Source organism: Rhinoderma darwinii, unplaced genomic scaffold (genome assembly GCF_050947455.1).
Source record: "Rhinoderma darwinii isolate aRhiDar2 unplaced genomic scaffold, aRhiDar2.hap1 Scaffold_4360, whole genome shotgun sequence".
Taxonomy (NCBI): Eukaryota; Metazoa; Chordata; class Amphibia; order Anura; family Rhinodermatidae; genus Rhinoderma; species Rhinoderma darwinii.
The window spans coordinates 21,335-40,898 of NW_027463851.1; the positions used below are offsets into that span (position 1 = coordinate 21,335).

Consider the following 19,564-nt stretch of genomic DNA (forward strand, 5'->3'; position numbering starts at 1 on the left):
CCTGTGTTGTAATGAGAAAAGGAGATGGCTCTCTGGTTTGCTGTCAGTGAATAGGGATCTTACTGCTTCATCCGGTACAGATCTAATAGTTCCCACAGTTGAGGATTTGCTACAATTGTTTCCAGTCTAGACCATCGGTGAAATAAACTGTTACAATGTATCATTCAGGAGCGCCGCCCTCTAAACTCACAGAGAACACTCGATACAATTGTAGCAAACCCTCAGCTGTTAGTCTGTGCAGGCCTTTCTATTAAATGTAAACAAGAATGTCTCATTTCACTGACAGCAAACAGAGATTTGGAGAGTTTTAAGGAAATAAATCAATGATTCACCCCTTCTCAACTTGCTACACAATGCCCCCCAGCCCCCGTACACATATAGCACATAACACCCACATGTTACTACCCCCCTCCCCTCGTGATTATTTGTGTAGTCGTCTCCGGCTTTCTGCTTCATAAGTGGAGGGGACCTGACAAGTCTGTGAAGCCTGGAGGGGCAGTCTACAGTACAGCAGATAACAGAGTCTCCTGTGACCACTTCCAGGACGGTGCTAAAAAGTAGTCACCCAGACAGGAAGACAAGCGGTTGCTATGCGACCCGCAGCCTCCAGAAGGGAAATACAGACGAATTCTGTAATGATGTCATAAGTCTCATCGCAGGGAACCCCTTCATATCGGAGCCGGCGCAGCCATCAGCTCATCTACACAGGTCCAGGCAGACAATGTAGCGTCAATATTACATGGCGGCCATTGTGGCATTACAGATGAGTGACCGCCATGTAATACAAGAACGGCTCGTGTCCGCTAGAAGGTCGTTCTGGCTCATAAAGGGGGTGCCGAGCGGGACTTATCTTAATTAGACCGCCCCCCCTTTAAACTGTGACCATGTGGCCCCTGTTCTGGAGTTCTCCTTTAAGACCGCTGGCAATGGTCACTGCAGAACATCTGGAAGGTCTCGGTTCTCTCACCTTTCTGGGCCAGCACCTCTGTTTCTACAATGATCATTATTTTTGGACATGGCGGCACCGGCTCTTGCATCGCGCTTGTACGTTATCATATTACGACCTGGCACGGTCAGTGGAGACCAAACCCCCGGCCGACCCCACAAGGGGAGCTGTGAAAACCCAGATGCGAAAAAACAAACGGGAACATTATATTTGGCAGAACGGCCGAGTCCAGGACAAGCAAACACAAGCGGCCGTCGCTGAGGTCACTTAATTAAAACGATGGTATTTTTAGAATCGCCGCATCTGCGCTGGTTGTGGGGGTCCGGAGGAGCGAGTCTACAACGTTATGGGGCAATAAGGGAGAGATGGATGTAAAACCGCATAACTTGTCAGGACACAAGGAAAGCCGGGTGACTACTCTTATGGGAGTTGAAATGTTAGCCATATTGATTGTCACCCAGCTTTCCTGAGAACCTGAAGAGCCTAGTTATGTGGCATCAGGAAAGAGCGGGATGTAGCCCAGTAAGGTGGATCAGGAAAGATGGGTGACAACCCCTGAGGGGTGATAATGGCAGCCATGTTGTATGTTACCCAACTTCCCAAGCAACAGATAAAGGGATTGGGCAGGTTTCTCATTCAGGACTCCAGGAAAGCTGGGTGACAGTCCCCGTTGGAGAGGTCTCAGCTACAGATCTAAGTAAGGACGACTTCAGGACTTTTATTTACTGGGGACTCTTAAAGGGGAAATGCTCTTAAAGGGTCTTTTTTTAGGGGTTAACTTACTTGACTTTGGCCGCCTCGGAGAGGTGCTGGAGTTCCCCCTGTATGCTGAGGATATCCGGGTAGGTCTTCTCAAATATCATAATTAAGTAGTGCAAGAGGGTGATGTTCCTAAAAGAAAAGCAAACCAAAAACATCTCAATTCTGTACGATGAACCTCTGCGTCGACATTACGGAGAGTCCAGGTCACCTCGGAGGTGCTCCGGTATCTACAGGGAGGTCCTGTCCGCGGATCTCCTCCCAGAAAAGTCTGTCAATGTCTTCAGTAATTAAAGGGGTCTCCCGGTTTCATGGAAATAAATGATAATCTCTGCATAAATTAAAATTTCGACAACTTTCTAATTCACTATGAGGGGAATTTATCAACATTTCCACGCAGATTTCTGGTGTAAAAAAGTTGCAGAAAACTGGAATAAATTATAGCGGAAATCAGCAGAGAATTTACTCTGTGGGGCATAGAAAGGTCGAGGCCCGTCCCAGGTCTCAAACTTTGCCTCGCGATCGGACTTGATGGGATGGGAATGGATGTCGCACGGCCGCGGTCTTTACTCCAGAATTGTAGCGCACGGCCGCGGTCTTTACTCCACAATTGTGGCGCACGGCCAGCGGAAATATGCAACGGTTTTATTAAGAAAGCGAAGACTGGCATAAAAAAACCCGCCAGTTTTACTATATCTGCCCCTTTGTGTTTCAATTCTTTAGAATTTTCAACATATTTTCTTGCTGTCAGTGAATGAAGACAGCCTGTACATACCTAGTCCCGCTCTCAGCTGAGAAGCGGTTACAATGTATCAGTCTAGACAATGCTCTGTGAGATAAACACATCAGCAGCAGCTGCACACATCTCCCTGGTAGTTTGCTACAATGTATCAGTCTGGAGTCCAGGATTTTAGCTCACAGAGCATTGTCTAGACCGATACATTGTATCCAGTTCTCAGATGACAGCAGGACTAGCTATGTACCTGCTTACTGCCTCTGAATGGAAACAAGAGTGTTCTCATTCACTGACAGCAAATAAATATCTTGAAAATATGAATAATTGAAACACAAAGTAAATTAGAAACTTTACCAGTGATTACGCTTCAGTTACATAAAACCCCTTTAAGGGCTAGAGCTTAGATTATCCATCACCCCCCCCCCCCCCCTGGGTTTGTGACACAGAAAAAGTATTTTTAATAAAGTAAAAACAGATCTTAATGTGATCGACATGAATTATAAATATTTTTCACAATATAATTAAATTCATAACTATTGATGCCCCTAAAAAAAAATACAATAAAGACGATCCAATAACCAAAAATCGGAATTCCTCTCCCCATCACTATGACCCGGTGCACTTCACAACTGACATCTGGGAAGGAACAAAATAAATAACATAAGGGGTGGAGCATGACACACATGCTCCGCCCCTTATGTGTCAAGAATGAGCTGCTACAATGTAGAAACCATACTGTAGTAGTGTCCACCAGGAGCACAAACCCTGAGCGGCACCAGATGAGTCAATCATGGAGAAGTCCTACCTGTCTATACTGGATTTTGTATCAATGATCTTATTCAGACTCGAAACTTTGAATCCAAACGCGTTTCCTCTCTGGCCCTTATTCATGTAGTTTCCGAAGGCCAAGACGACTTCAAAAAGTTGCTTTAATCGTTTGCTTCGAGTCAGTTCCTTGCATGCCAGGAGCAGGGCTTCAAGACGGGAGACAACAGGTTAATGTCAGGATTGCAAAAACTATTCATCATTATTAATATAAGAGCCATGAAGGGGATCCGGGGGAATTGCCCGCCCCCCTCCCCCCCGCCACCAAGAATGTTCATTGAATGGGCAAGGGCAAACAGTACGGTGTTAAATCCTGCAAAAAGTAAGAGATCAATAAGTTTGTTCTGCAGGACCACATTATCATTTCCAAACTTGGGCCCATCGATCCTCTGATGGGTCCAAACAAACCTATCTGGGCCCCAAGTGGGTGGAGCAATTGATTCATTTGGTCTCACCTTCGACCTTAGGCTTCGCTTCCGCTAATCGCTCTGGTAACTTCTTCTTGAAAAACAAAGCCTGGAGCCGCTGCTGATAGTGGTCAATCCTGGAGATTAGAGGGGGGTGTTAGGATGCTTAAAAGAACATGTAAACCAGTGGCATATGAGGGATTTCTTCAAGGGGGGGGGGGGGGGTTATGGTTTGGCTGATATCCCTAGTCCTGTTTCAAGCCTCTTCAATGCATCGGATATTGATTTACAAAGTAGTCACCTATAGGAGGCACTAGAGAGACCGTTTCTACCTTCTGCAGGACACCTCATTTGCATACTTTTTCCCAGGGAGCATTGCCTGTAACACTTTTTACACCAGCTGGATCTCCATAAGGAGGACTAGTACCTCCTTAGAACTTCTTCAGTGGATGGAATAAGGGTCTCAATAATTAAGACTTCAGTTATGTGCAGATATTTAGAGACCCACTGGTACCATAATGTCTTATATATGACTATACAGGTGTCTTTGTAAGTCTGTTCAAAGGTCATGTGACAGATATATGGGCATCCCCTATGCCAATTAGCTGAGGCTTGTAGCTAAATGAGTGGGATTTATCTTTGCTGCAGATGGTCGACCTGCTGTGCATCATAACCCTAATACTGCAGTATTGTAGAGGAACGCTGCCGACGGCCACCATTCATCCGGACGACCAACATTCATCCTCTCATTCCCTGAACCACTACATTAATGATGTCACAGGATGACATAAACGATTCATATTCATAAATATTGACACTCCCACCGGAGGTCTGATGCGGCTTTTGAGCCTCGTAACTGTAGCGCACCTGCTCATCTCGTACAGGAAGCGGTCAGCGCGTGCCATGCGGTCAATCTCGTGTTTGTGTTCCTCCAGCAGGTCAATGTCACTCTTCTCAGGGATGAATTTCAAGAGCTGATTTGATAACAGAAAAATATATTACTTACTATTATTTCTACCTATTTGATATTATACAGCCAGCATATACCATAGCACTGTATATAACGCTGCCATCAATAGAGTCTGATGGACTGTGGTAAGGACTTCAGGACTGGAGCAGACGGAGATTGCCCTGGACCACCTGGCGGTGACTAGTGACAATCATAAGGCAGTGGGGCCATTTGTGGGGCCCATTGCTGTTGTGGGTTGGAAGGGTCTGTGAGCTACAATTGCTTTTACAGCAGATTGTAACTGAAGCCGGCCAGGTAACGTGCTATTTATGTGATGCTAGATGGCGTTCTGTTATACCAATGCAGCGCCATCTGGATGACATGTTTCTTAAAAGTCCTCCTTCCCAGAACCAGGAAAATGGGACCTTTGGGACCCATGGATTCTCAAAACTTATGGAGAAGGGGATAGAACTACTTCACCCACATCCATGGACAGTGACAGTTTTCCCCTTTCCTTTAGAGGACATTGTAGGCGACTTTATGGAGGTGCACAATGGCAGTAGGGTCGGAGGACGAGGGTTAGGGCTTTCAATTCCTTTGTTTTCTATACGGTATGCACCCCCTTTCTGCGCACAGCTAGACATAGGTTGGAGGATGAAATGTACAATGCTAAAGCAAAATAGAGACATTGTTCAATACAAGAGGTCATGGGACTAAAGGGTCAAACTAAGAAGAACAGTCATATTCTTCCCAAGAACCTCAGTCAAGACAGAAGACACAGATGTAATGTATCAGACTGGGCCGGGGGCAGCGTAACTATCTCTTATTTAAAGAACAATTTCATGAAATTCTGATGCCCTCTGCTACATGTCTATCCCCCGTGACCTCAGAGTCCCCACAAATGATCACAGCCGTCAGCCGAGTAGATAATGAGCTGGTTATACAGAACCCAGACTGGGATGATCTCATATATGGCACCATCTATAACCAGGGGTCCATGCGAATGAATGATCCTCTATAGACACAGCCGCTTATATTCCGTGGACTCCAGGCACAAACATAATTGGTTCAGACTCGGCTCATCAGTGTATGGAATTTATATTGAAGGAGTTTTGGAAGACAAGACCAGCAATGTTCAACTCAAGACCATCAAAAGTTACCCTACAATCCATCTACATACAGTGTCCTGATAACTGGAGAATGAGAGGTAATAATACCGGAGCCAACACAGAGGAGAGGGTGTCCCCATAGCAAAAAATTAAAATCGGACAACCTTTGTTTGGGAAGAGGTTGGCATTACTATTTTTGAGAGCAAGGTAGCATGGTGCTAGGGATGGTCTGATTTCAGGATCAGGGTGGCATGGTCCTGAGATGGTCCTCTCTTTTTGGGAACATTGGGAACAAGGTGACATGCTCATAGGGATGGTCCTCCTATTTTAGGAACAAGGTAGCATGCACGTAGGGGCGGTCCTCCTTTTCGGAAAAACAAGGTGGCATGCTCATAAGGATGGTCCTCCCTTCTCAGTAACAAGGTGGCATGCTCCTAGGGATGGTTCTCCCTTCTCACTAACAAGGTGGCATGCTCCTAGGGATGGTCCTCCCTTCTCACTAACAAGGTGGCATGCTCCTAGGGATGGTCCTCCCTTCTCAGTAACAAGTTGGCATGCTCCTAGGGATGGTCCTCCCTTCTCAGTAACAAGGTGGCATGCTCCTAGGGATGGTCCTCCCTTCTCACTTACAAGGTGGCATGCTCCTAGGGATGGTCCTCCCTTCTCAGTAACAAGGTGGCATGCTCCTAGGGATGGTCCTCCCTTCTCAGTAACAAGGTGGCATGCTCCTAGGGATGGTTCTCCCTTCTCACTAACAAGGTGGCATGCTCCTAGGGATGGTCCTCCCTTCTCACTAACAAGGTGGCATGCTCCTAGGGATGGTCCTCCCTTCTCACTAACAAGGTGGCATGCTCCTAGGGATGGTCCTCCCTTCTCAGTAACAAGGTGGCATGCTCCTAGGGATGGTCCTCCCTTCTCAGTAACAAGGTGGCATGCTCCTAGGGATGGTCCTCCCTTCTCAGTAACAAGGTGGCATGCTCCTAGGGATGGTCCTCCCTTCTCAGTAACAAGGTGGCATGCTCCTAGGGATGGTCCTCCCTCCTCACTAACAAGATGGCATACTCCTAGGGAGGGTCATACCTTTTCAGGAAAAAGGTGGCATGCTCCTAGGGATGGTCCTCCCTTCTCAGTAACAAGTTGGCATGCTCCTAGGGATGGTCCTCCCTTCTCACTAACAAGGTGGCATGCTCCTAGGGATGGTCCTCCCTTCTCAGTAACAAGTTGGCATGCTTTTAGGGATGGTCCTCCCTTCTCACTTACAAGGTGGCATGCTCCTAGGGATGGTCCTCCCTTCTCACTTACAAGGTGGCATGCTCCTAGGGATGGTCCTCCCTTCTCAGTAACAAGGTGGCATGCTCCTAGGGATGGTCCTCCCTTCTCAGTAACAAGGTGGCATGCTCCTAGGGATGGTTCTCCCTTCTCACTAACAAGGTGGCATGCTCCTAGGGATGGTCCTCCCTTCTCACTAACAAGGTGGCATGCTCCTAGGGATGGTCCTCCCTCCTCACTAACAAGATGGCATACTCCTAGGGAGGGTCATACCTTTTCAGGAAAAAGGTGGCATGCTCCTAGGGATGGTCCTTCCTTCTCAGTAACAAGTTTGCATGCTCCTAGGGATGGTCCTCCCTTCTCACTAACAAGGTGGCATGCTCCTAGGGATGGTCCTCCCTTCTCAGTAACAAGGTGGCATGCTCCTAGGGATGGTCCTCCCTTCTCACTTACAAGGTGGCATGCTCCTAGGGATGGTCCTCCCTTCTCAGTAACAAGGTGGCATGCTCCTAGGGATGGTCCTCCCTTCTCAGTAACAAGGTGGCATGCTCCTAGGGATGGTTCTCCCTTCTCACTAACAAGGTGGCATGCTCCTAGGGATGGTTCTCCCTTCTCACTAACAAGGTGGCATGCTCCTAGGGATGGTCCTCCCTTCTCACTAACAAGGTGGCATGCTCCTAGGGATGGTCCTCCCTCCTCACTAACAAGATGGCATACTCCTAGGGAGGGTCATACCTTTTCAGGAAAAAGGTGGCATGCTCCTAGGGATGGTCCTTCCTTCTCAGTAACAAGTTTGCATGCTCCTAGGGATGGTCCTCCCTTCTCACTAACAAGGTGGCATGCTCCTAGGGATGGTCCTCCCTTCTCAGTAACAAGTTGGCATGCTTCTAGGGATGGTCCTCCCTTCTCAGTAACAAGGTGGCATGCTCCTAGGGATGGTCCTCCCTTCTCACTTACAAGGTGGCGTGCTCCTAGGGATGGTCCTCCCTTCTCAGTAACAAGGTGGCATGCTCCTAGGGATGGTCCTCCCTTCGCACTAACAAGGTGGCATACTCCGAGGGATGGTCCTCCCTTCTCACTAACAAGGTGGCATGCTCCTAGGGATGGTCCTCCCTTCTCAGTAACAAGGTGGCATGCTCCTAGGGATGGTCCTCCCTTCTCAGTAACAAGGTGGCATGCTCCTAGGGATGATCCTCCCTTCTCAGTAACAAGGTGGCATGCTCCTAGGGATGGTCCTCCCTTCTCAGTAACAAGTTGGCATGCTCCTAGGGATGGTCCTCCCTTCTCACTTACAAGGTGGCATGCTCCTAGGGATGGTCCTCCCTTCTCAATAACAAGGTGGCATGCTCCTAGGGATGGTCCTTCCTTCTCAGTAACAAGGTGGCATGCTCCTAGGGATGGTCCTCCCTTCTCAGTAACAAGGTGGCATGCTCCTAGGGATGGTCCTCCCTTCTCAGTAACAAGGTGGCATGCTCCTAGGGATGGTCCTCCCTTCTCAGTAACAAGGTGGCATGCTCCTAGGGATGGTCCTCCCTTCTCAGTAACAAGGTGGCATGCTCCTAGGGATGGTCCTCCCTCCTCACTAACAAGATGGCATACTCTTAGGGAGGGTCATACCTTTTCAGGAAAAAGGTGGCATGCTCCTAGGGATGGTCCTCCCTTCTCACTAACAAGGTGGCATGCTCCTAGGGATGGTCCTCCCTTCTCAGTAACAAGGTGGCATGCTCCTAGGGATGGTCCTCCCTTCTCACTAACAAGGTGGCATGCTCCTAGGGATGGTCCTCCCTTCTCAGTAACAAGGTGGCATGCTCCTAGGGATGGTCCTCCCTTCTCAGTAACAAGGTGGCATGCTCCTAGGGATGGTCCTCCCTTCTCAGTAACAAGGTGGCATGCTCCTAGGGATGGTCCTCCCTTCTCACTAACAAGGTGGCATGCTCCTAGGGATGGTCCTCCCTTCTCACTAACAAGGTGGCATGCTCCTAGGGATGGTCCTCCCTTCTCAGTAACAAGGTGGCATGCTCCTAGGGATGCTCCTCCCTTCTCACTAACAAGGTGGCATGCTCCTAGGGATGCTCCTCCCTTCTCACTAACAAGGTGGCATGCTCCTAGGGATGGTCCTCCCTTCTCAGTAACAAGGTGGCATGCTCCTAGGGATGGTCCTCCCTTCTCAGTAGCAAGGTGGCATGCTCCTAGGGATGGTCCTCCCTTCTCAGTAACAAGGTGGCATGCTCCTAGGGATGGTCCTCCCTTCTCAGTAACAAGGTGGCATGCTCCTAGGGATGGTCCTCCCTTCTCAGTAACAAGGTGGCATGCTCCTAGGGATGGTCCTCCCTTCTCACTAACAAGGTGGCATGCTCCTAGGGATGGTCCTCCCTTCTCACTAACAAGGTGGCATGCTCCTAGGGATGGTCCTCCCTTCTCACTAACAAGGTGGCATGCTCCTAGGGATGGTCCTCCCTTCTCAGTAACAAGGTGGCATGCTCCTAGGGATGCTCCTCCCTTCTCAGTAACAAGGTGGCATGCTCCTAGGGATGGTCCTCCCTCCTCACTAACAAGATGGAATACTCTTAGGGAGGGTCATACCTTTTCAGGAAAAAGGTGGCATGCTCCTAGGGATGGTCCTCCCTTCTCAGTAACAAGGTGGCATGCTCCTAGGGATGGTCCTCCCTCCTCACTAACAAGATGGCATACTCTTAGGGAGGGTCATACCTTTTCAGGAAAAAGGTGGCATGCTCCTAGGGAGGGTCCTCTATTTTTGGGATCAAAGTGGCATGCTTCTAAGGATAGTCCTCCTTCTTTAGGAGCATGGTGGTATACTCCTGAATTTGTTCTCTCTAGGACCATATAATACTAGGACCAGGTCACCTTGCTTTTGAAAAAACGGCAGGAAGACTTGGTTCTAGTCATAGTTTTCCCTTTTGGAGCAGGCATTATGGGGGAATTTTGTTTCTTTACTTGGTTGCCATTGTTAAGTTTCCTATGGAGAGGGGAGCCCTGTGCAATTTCACACTATATATATATGGACATTGTGCCAACCTGAGGTTGGCAATTCCCCTTCCAATCTATGGTTGGCATACGCTGTATTGATTCCATCTACACATTTGTATTGGCGGATCAGAATTTTCCATTTTAACCGCTGTGACGCCCGTGATCACTTGTAAATTAGAGTGTGGGAATCGATAGAAACCACCACAATTTCAGAGAGACGTTTATTTGCAACTTTAGAACCAATCCCAGTATCGTTCTCTCGTTAATGCATCTACTGAAAACTAATACAGAAAAGTGTCTGTCCAGAGCTGCCAAACCAGAAGCTCGTAGACTGCAGACAGTCTGTTCCTCTCACTTAGGGCTCATTAGTGCAGGATGGCCTCTGGCTGGGAAATCATAAAGCTGTCTGAATAGTTCAAAACCACAAAGAAAGTCTATTAAGAACAACATCTCGAGTCAATACAAACCCCCCCCCCCCCCACCCCTGGCTTGGACCACCTGCAGATGAGTGTGGTTTAGCTTTAAGATCTACAGTATTTTCCGGAGGGAAACGTGACATAATTTGTTATTTTTGCCACTGATAATGTGATAAAAGGAAAGAAAACGCGTTACATTAAGTAACTGCAGGACAAGCCACTTCAAGTGCGCTGCCTATTACCTCTGACCTAGGGGGCGCTAATGTAATGCAGTAATTGCCATATCCTAAACCCAGCTACCAATTGGGGTTGCTCCAAATAATGCCAAACTTTCCATTCTCTTGACCATCTTGATACCCTTGAGTGGGAGGAGGGGGAGCTGACCCATGAACCTTCGGCACTGCTGAGTAGCAGAATGGTTTTCTAGCTGATCATTTTGGACAATCCCTTTTCAATGAGCAAGTTCCTCTGTCCTCACTAAATCAATAGTAGAACAGTGTTGCTTTCTTAATACTTCATTGGAGTGCAACTGTTGTATCAATTTCTGGATTGCCTAAAAGTTGCACTGAAGGAGCAGAAGATACGTTGAGTTTCTTGGAGTAGGGGACCCTCAGACTGCAGGTCCCAAGACAGGTCTACAGAGGTCTTCATGTAATCCTAGCTTAAGTAATAAAGTCTTGCAATAAAGTGACCCACAAATCCCCCCCCCCCCCCCCCACATACCATGTTGGGTAATGGATCCATTCATGTGGAAAGACGAAGAGTACAGTAACTGCCCATGAAGTGGAAGGATGGTGCTGCCTGGATCTGGCCACCCTCAATGGTGCCCATAACACCCGCATAGTCTGCCTTTATGGTAAGCACAGAAAGCTCGGGCAAAATTTCCACCTTACTAGTAACTCCACCTTCCCAAAGCTTTCTATGTTGGGAAAAAGTGAAAAGTGACACATATAGGTGGTATTTTGTACTTGGTTGCCCATACATGACTATCCCATCACATCTCCCATTCAGGGGAAACAGAGATCAGATGGGTTGGAATTTTCCCTACCTGAAATGTTGTTTGGAATGAGGGAAGTGTCACCAGTAGTGTCTGGCAGCCACTTATCCTCCTCCTTCCACAGAAAAACATGTCTGCATTGTAGAACTAACAACTATCTATGTCTACCGTTAGCTTTACAGATAAAATCTGGGTGGAGTTGATATTTATGGAGGAATTTTTAAACTAGAGATAAAGCTAAATGACGATCATTCAATAACAGTAAATTTATACAGAGACCAAACTGAGAATAACATCCAAATAAGAAGAGGAAAAAGAAGAAAGAGGAAGAAGAGGAAGAAGAAAAAGAAGACAAAGAGGACGAAAGGAAAAAGAAGAAGACGAAGAAGAAGAGGAGGACAAAAAAGAAGAAGTGGAAGAAGAGGAGGAAGAAGAAGAAGAAGGAGGAAGAAGAGGAAGGAGGAAGAAGAGGAGGAAGAAGAGGACGAAGACAAAGAGGAAGAAGAAGTAGAGGAAGAAGAAGAGGATAAAGAAGAGGATGAAGAAGAAGAGTAAGAAGAGGACGAGGAGGAGGACGAAGAGGAATAAGAAAAAGAAGACAAAGAGGAAGAAGAACAATAGGACGAAGAAGAAGAGGAAGAAGAAGAGTAAGAAGAGGACGAAGAAGAAGAGGAAGAAGAAGAGAGAAGAGAATGAAGTAGAGGACGAAAAAGAGGACGAAGAAAAAGTAAAAAAAGAGGACAAAGTAGAAGAGGACGAAGAAGAGGAGGAAAAAGAGCCCGAAGTAGAAGAGGAAGAGGAAGAAGAAAAAGAAGAGGAAGAAGACGAAGAAGAGGAAGAAGAACAATAGGACGATGAGGAGGAAGAAGAGGACGAAGACTATGAAGAGGACGAAGAAGAGGAAGACGAAAAAGACGACGAAGAAGAGGACGAAGATGAGGAGGAAGAAGAAGAAGAAGAAGAAGAAGAAGAAGAAGAAGAAGAAGAATGCCTCTATAGAAAGAAAATCTCAATAAAACGAAGATCTCAATTAAGGAAAATACATAAATAAGAAGAAAACGTCTCACAGGTAAATAAATAAATAAGATAAACGTATGTTTGGTTTGTTCAGCCGTGTCCTACCTGTTCCAGCATGTCTTTCGGGAGGTCTTCTTTTTCATCCATTTCCATAATGGCTTTCTTAATCTCCTCATTGGACAACTTGAGTCTAGGAGAAAAAATAACAAAGATATAATTTTTCAAAAACATTGTCTTATCAAACCATATAACGCTAGTGTGGGTATGGCTGCCCAGCAATGACAAGTGCCCTAGGATATACCAGCATACTCCATATCACTATATACAAGAAGATGTATAACTTATACCAGCTGTATATATATAATTATATACAGAAGATACCCAGGTTACACCAGCATGCTCCATATCACTATATACAGGAAGATGTATAACTTATACCAGCTGTACATATATAATTATATACAGAAGATACCCAGGTTATACCAGCATGCTCCATATCACTATATACAAGAAGATGTATAACTTATACCAGCTGTACATATATAATTATATACAGAAGATACCCAGGTTATACCAGCATGCTCCATATCACTATATACAAGAAGATGTATAACTTATACAAGCTGTACATATATAATTATATACAGAAGATACCCGGGTTACACCAGCATGCTCCATATCACTATATACAGGAAGATGTATAACTTATACCAGCTGTACATATATAATTATATACAGAAGATACCCAGGTTATACCAGCATGCTCCATATCACTATATACAAGGAGATGTATAACTTATACCAGCTGTACATATATAATTATATACAGAAGATACCCAGGTTATACCAGCATGCTCCATATCACTATATACAAGAAGATGTATAACTTATACCAGCTGCACATATATAATTATATACAGAAGATACCCAGGTTATACCAGCATGCTCCATATCACTATATACAGGAAGATGTATAACTTATACCAGCTGTACATATATAATTATACATAGAAGATACCCAGGTTATACCAGCATGCTCCATATCACTATATACAGGAAGATGTATAACTTATACCAGCTGTACATATATAATTATATACAGAAGATACCCAGGTTACACCAGCATGCTCCATATCACTATATACAAGAAGATGTATAACTTATACCAGCTGTACATATATAATTACATACAGAAGATACCCAGGTTATACCAGCATGCTCCATATCACTATATACAGGAAGATGTATAACTTATACCAGCTGTATATATATAATTATATACAGAAGATACCCAGGTTATACCAGCATGCTCCATATCCCTATATACAAGAGGATGTATAACTTATACCAGCTGTACATATATAATTATATACAGGAGATACCCAGGTTATACCAGCATGCTCCATATCACTATATACAAGAAGAAGTATAACTTATACCAGCTGTACATATATAATTATATACAGAAGATACCCAGGTTATACCAGCATGCTCCATATCACTACATACAAGAAGATGTGTAACATATACCAGCTGTACATATATAATTATATACAGAAGATACCCAGGTTATACCAGCATGCTCCATATCACTACATACAAGAAGATGTGTAACATATACCAGCTGTACATATATAATTATATACAGGAGATACCCAGGTTATACCAGCATGCTCCATATCACTATATACAAGAAAATGTATAACTTATACCAGCTGTACATATATAATTATATACAGAAGATACCCAGGTTACACCAGCATGCCCCATATCACTATATACAAGAAGATGTATAACTTATACCAGCTGTACAAATATAATTATATACAGAAGATACACAGGTTATACCAGCATGCTCCATATCACTATATACAAGAAGATGTATAACTTATACCAGCGGTACATCTATAATTATATACAGAAGATACCCGGGTTATATCAGCATGCTTCATATCACTATATACAGGAAGATACCCAGTTTACACCAGCATGTTCCATATCACTATATACAAGAAGATGTATAACTTATACCAGCTGTATATATATAATTATATACAGAAGATACCCAGGTTATACCAGCATGCTCCATATCACTATATACAAGAAGATGTATAACTTATACCAGCTGTACATATATAATTATATACAGAAGGTACCCAGGTTATACCAGCATGCTCCATATCACTATATACAAGAAGATGTATAACTTATACCAGCTGTACATATATAATTATATACAGAAGATACCCAGGTTATACCAGCATGCTCCATATCACTATATACAGGAAGATGTATAACTTATACCAGCTGTATATATATATAATTATATACAGAAGATACCCAGGTTATACCAGCATGCTCCATATCACTATATACAAGAAGATGTGTAACTTATACCAGCTGCACATATATAATTATATACAGAAGATACCCAGGTTATACCAGCATGCTCCATATCACTATATACAAGAAGATGTATAACTTATACCAGCTGTACATATATAATTATATACAGGAGATACCCAGGTTATACCAGCATGCTCCATATCACTATATACAAGAAGATGTATAACTTATACCAGCTGTACATATATAATTATATACAGAAGATACCCAGGTTATACCAGCATGCTCCATATCACTATATACAAGAAGATGTATAACTTATACCAGCTGTATATATATAATTATATACAGAAGATACCCAGGTTATACCAGCATGCTCCATATCACTATATACAAGAAGATGTATAACTTATACCAGCTGTACATATATAATTATATACAGAAGATACCCAGGTTACACCAGCATGCCCCATATCACTATATACAAGAAGATGTATAACTTATACCAGCTGTACATATATAATTATATACAGAAGATACCCAGGTTATACCAGCATGCTCCATATCACTATATACAAGAAGATGTATAACTTACACCAGCTGTACATATATAATTATATACAGAGGATACCCAGGTTATACCAGCATGCTGCATATCACTATACACAGGAAGATATATAACTTATACCAGCTGTACATATATAATTATATACAGAAGATACCCAGGTTACACCAGCATGCTCCATATCACTATATACAAGATGTATAACTTATACTAGCTGTACATATATAATTATATACAGAAGATACCCAGGTTATACCAGCATGCTCCATATCACTATATACAAGAAGATGTATAACTTATACCAGCTGTACATATATAATTATATACAGAAGATACCCAGGTTATACCAGCATGCTCCATATCACTATATACAGGAAGATCTATAACTTATACCAGCTGTACATATATAATTATATACAGAAGATACCCAGGTTATACCAGCATGCTCCATATCACTATATACAAGAAGATGTATAACTTATACCAGCTGTACATATATAATTATATACAGAAGATACCCAGGTTATACCAGCATGCTCCATATCACTATATACAAGAAGATGTATAACTTATACCAGCTGTACATATATAATTATATACAGAAGATACCCAGGTTATACCAGCATGCTCCATATCACTATATACAAGAAGATGTATAACTTATACCAGCTGTACATATATAATTATATACAGAAGATACCCAGGTTATACCAGCATGCTCCATATAACTATATACAAGAAGATGTATGACTTATACCAGCTGTACATATATAATTATATACAGAAGATACCCAGGTTATACCAGCATGCTCCATATCACTATATACAAGAAGATGTATAACTTCCACCAGCTGTACATATATAATTATATACAGAGGATACCCAGGTTATACCAGCATGCTGCATATCACTATATACAGGAAGATATATAACTTATACCAGCTGTACATATATAATTATATACAGAAGATACCCAGGTTACACCAGCATGCTCCATATCACTATATACAAGATGTATAACTTATACTAGCTGTACATATATAATTATATACAGAAGATACCCAGGTTATACCAGCATGCTCCATATCACTATATACAAGAAGATGTATAACTTATACCAGCTGTACATATATAATTATATACAGAAGATACCCAGGTTATACCAGCATGCTCCATATCACTATACACAGGAAGATGTATAACTTATACCAGCTGTACATATATAATTATATACAGAAGATACCCAGGTTATACCAGCATGCTCCATATCACTATATACAAGAAGATGTATAACTTATACCAGCTGTACATATATAATTATATACAGAAGATACCCAGGTTATACCAGCATGCTCCATATCACTATATACAAGAAGATGTATAACTTATACCAGCTGTACATATATAATTATATACAGAAGATACCCAGGTTATACCAGCATGCTCCATATCACTATATACAAGAAGATGTATAACTTATACCAGCTGTACATATGTAATTATATACAGAAGATACCCAGGTTATACCAGCATGCTCCATATCACTATATACAGGAAGATGTATAACTTATATCTGCTGTACATATATAATTATATACAGGAGATACCCAGGTTATACCAGCATGCTCCACATCACTATATACAAGAAGATGAATAACTTATACCAGCTGTACATATATAATAATATACAGGAGATACCCAGGTTATACCAGCATGCTCCATATCACTATATACAAGAAGATGTATAACTTATACCAGCTGTACATATATAATTATATACAGAAGATACCCAGGTTATACCACCATGCTCCATATCACTATATACAAGAAGATGTATAACTTATACCAGCTGTACATATGTAATTATATACAGAAGATACCCAGGTTATACCAGCATGCTCCATATCACTATATACAAGAAGATGTATAACTTATACCAGCTGTACATATATAATTATATACAGGAGATACCCAGGTTATACCAGCATGCTCCATATCACTATATACAAGAAGATGAATAACTTATACCAGCTGTACATATATAATAATATAAAGGAGATACCCAGGTTATACCAGCATGCTCCATATCACTATATACAAGAAGATGTATAACTTATACCAGCTGTACATATATAACTATATACATAATATACCCAGGTTATACCAGCATGCTCCATATCACTATATACAGGAATATGTATAACTTATACCAGCTGTACATATATAATTATATACAGAAGATACCCGGGTTATACCAGCATGCTCCATATCACTATATACAAGAAGATGTATAACTTATACCAGCTTTACATATGTAATTATATACAGAAGATACCCAGGTTATACCAGCTGTATATATATATAATTATATACAGAAGATACCCAGGTTATACCAGCATGCTCCATATCACTATATACAGGAAGATGTATAACTTATACCAGCTGTACATATATAATTATACACATAAAATACCCAGGTTATACCAGCATGCTCCATATCACTATATACAAGAAGATGTATAACTTACACCAGCTGTACATATATAATTATATACAGGAGATCCCCAGGTTATACCAGCATGCTTCATATTACTATATACAAGAAGATGTATAACTTATACCAGCTGTACATATATAACTATATACATAATATACCCAGGTTATACCAGCATGCTCCATATCACTATATACAGGAATATGTATAACTTATACCAGCTGTACATATATAATTATATACAGAAGATACCCGGGTTATACCAGCATGCTCCATATCACTATATACAAGAAGATGTATAACTTATACCAGCTGTACATATGTAATTATATACAGAAGATACCCAGGTTATACCAGCTGTACATATATAATTATATACAGAAGATACCCAGGTTATACCAGCATGCTCCATATCACTATATACAAGAAGATGTATAACTTATACCAGCTGTACATATATAATTATATACAGAAGATACCCAGGTTATACCAGCATGACCATATAACTATATACAAGAAGATGTATGACTTATACCAGCTGTACATATATAATTATATACAGAAGATACCCAGGTTATACCAGCATGCTCCATATCACTATATACAAGAAGATGTATAACTTATACCAGCTGTACATATATAATTATATACAGGAGATACCCAGGTTATACCAGCATGCTCCATATCACTATATACAAGAAAATTTATAACTTATACCAGCTGTATATATACATAATTATATACAGAAGATACCCAGGTTATACCAGCATGCTCCATATCACTATATACAGGAAGATGTATAACTTATACCAGCTGTACATATATAATTATACACATAAGATACCCAGGTTATACCAGCATGCTCCATATCACTATATACAAGAAGATGTATAACTTACACCAGCTGTACATATATAATTATATACAGGAGATCCCCAGGTTATACCAGCATGCTTCATATCACTATATACAAGAAGATGTATAACTTATACCAGCTGTACATATATAATTATATACAGGAGATACCCAGGTTATACCAGCATGCTCCATATCACTATATACAAGAAAATGTATAACTTATACCAGCTGTATATATATATAATTATATACAGAAGATACCCAGGTTATACCAGCATGCTCCATATCACTATATACAGGAAGATGTATAACTTATACCAGCTGTACATATATAATTATACACATAAGATACCCAGGTTATACCAGCATGCTCCATATCACTATATACAAGAAGATGTATAACTTACACCAGCTGTACATATATAATTATATACAGGAGATCCCCAGGTTATACCAGCATGCTTCATATCACTATATACAAGAAGATGTATAACTTATACCAGCTGTACATATATAATTATATACAGAAGATACCCAGGTTATACCAGCATGCTCCATATCACCATATACAGGAAGATGTATAACTTATACCAGCTGTACATATATAATTATACACATAACATACCCAGGTTATACCAGCATGCTCCATATCACTATATACAAGAAGATGTATAACTTACACCAGCTGTACATATATAATTATATACAGGAGATCCCCAGGTTATACCAGCATGCTTCATATCACTATATACAAGAAGATGTATAACTTATACCAGCTGTACATATATAATTATATACAGGAGATACCCAGGTTATACCAGCATGCTCTATATCACTATATACAAGAAAATGTATAACTTATACCAGCTGTATATATATATAA

At 42.0% G+C, this 19,564-nt stretch overlaps 1 protein-coding gene across 1 annotated transcript in view; it reads right to left on the minus strand.

Annotated features, from left to right (window-relative positions):
* The window catches only part of LOC142713822 (disheveled-associated activator of morphogenesis 2-like), a gene marked incomplete at both ends in the record, with an annotated part of 120,009 nt that overhangs the window by 21,242 nt on the left and 79,203 nt on the right, over positions 1-19,564 (minus strand). Inside the window, 5 exons of the mRNA XM_075848623.1 lie at positions 1,730-1,837; positions 3,247-3,415; positions 3,722-3,810; positions 4,541-4,647; positions 12,524-12,608. Of these exons, the coding sequence (XP_075704738.1) occupies positions 1,730-1,837; positions 3,247-3,415; positions 3,722-3,810; positions 4,541-4,647; positions 12,524-12,608 (558 nt within the window). The remainder of the gene's footprint in view (positions 1-1,729; positions 1,838-3,246; positions 3,416-3,721; positions 3,811-4,540; positions 4,648-12,523; positions 12,609-19,564) is intronic.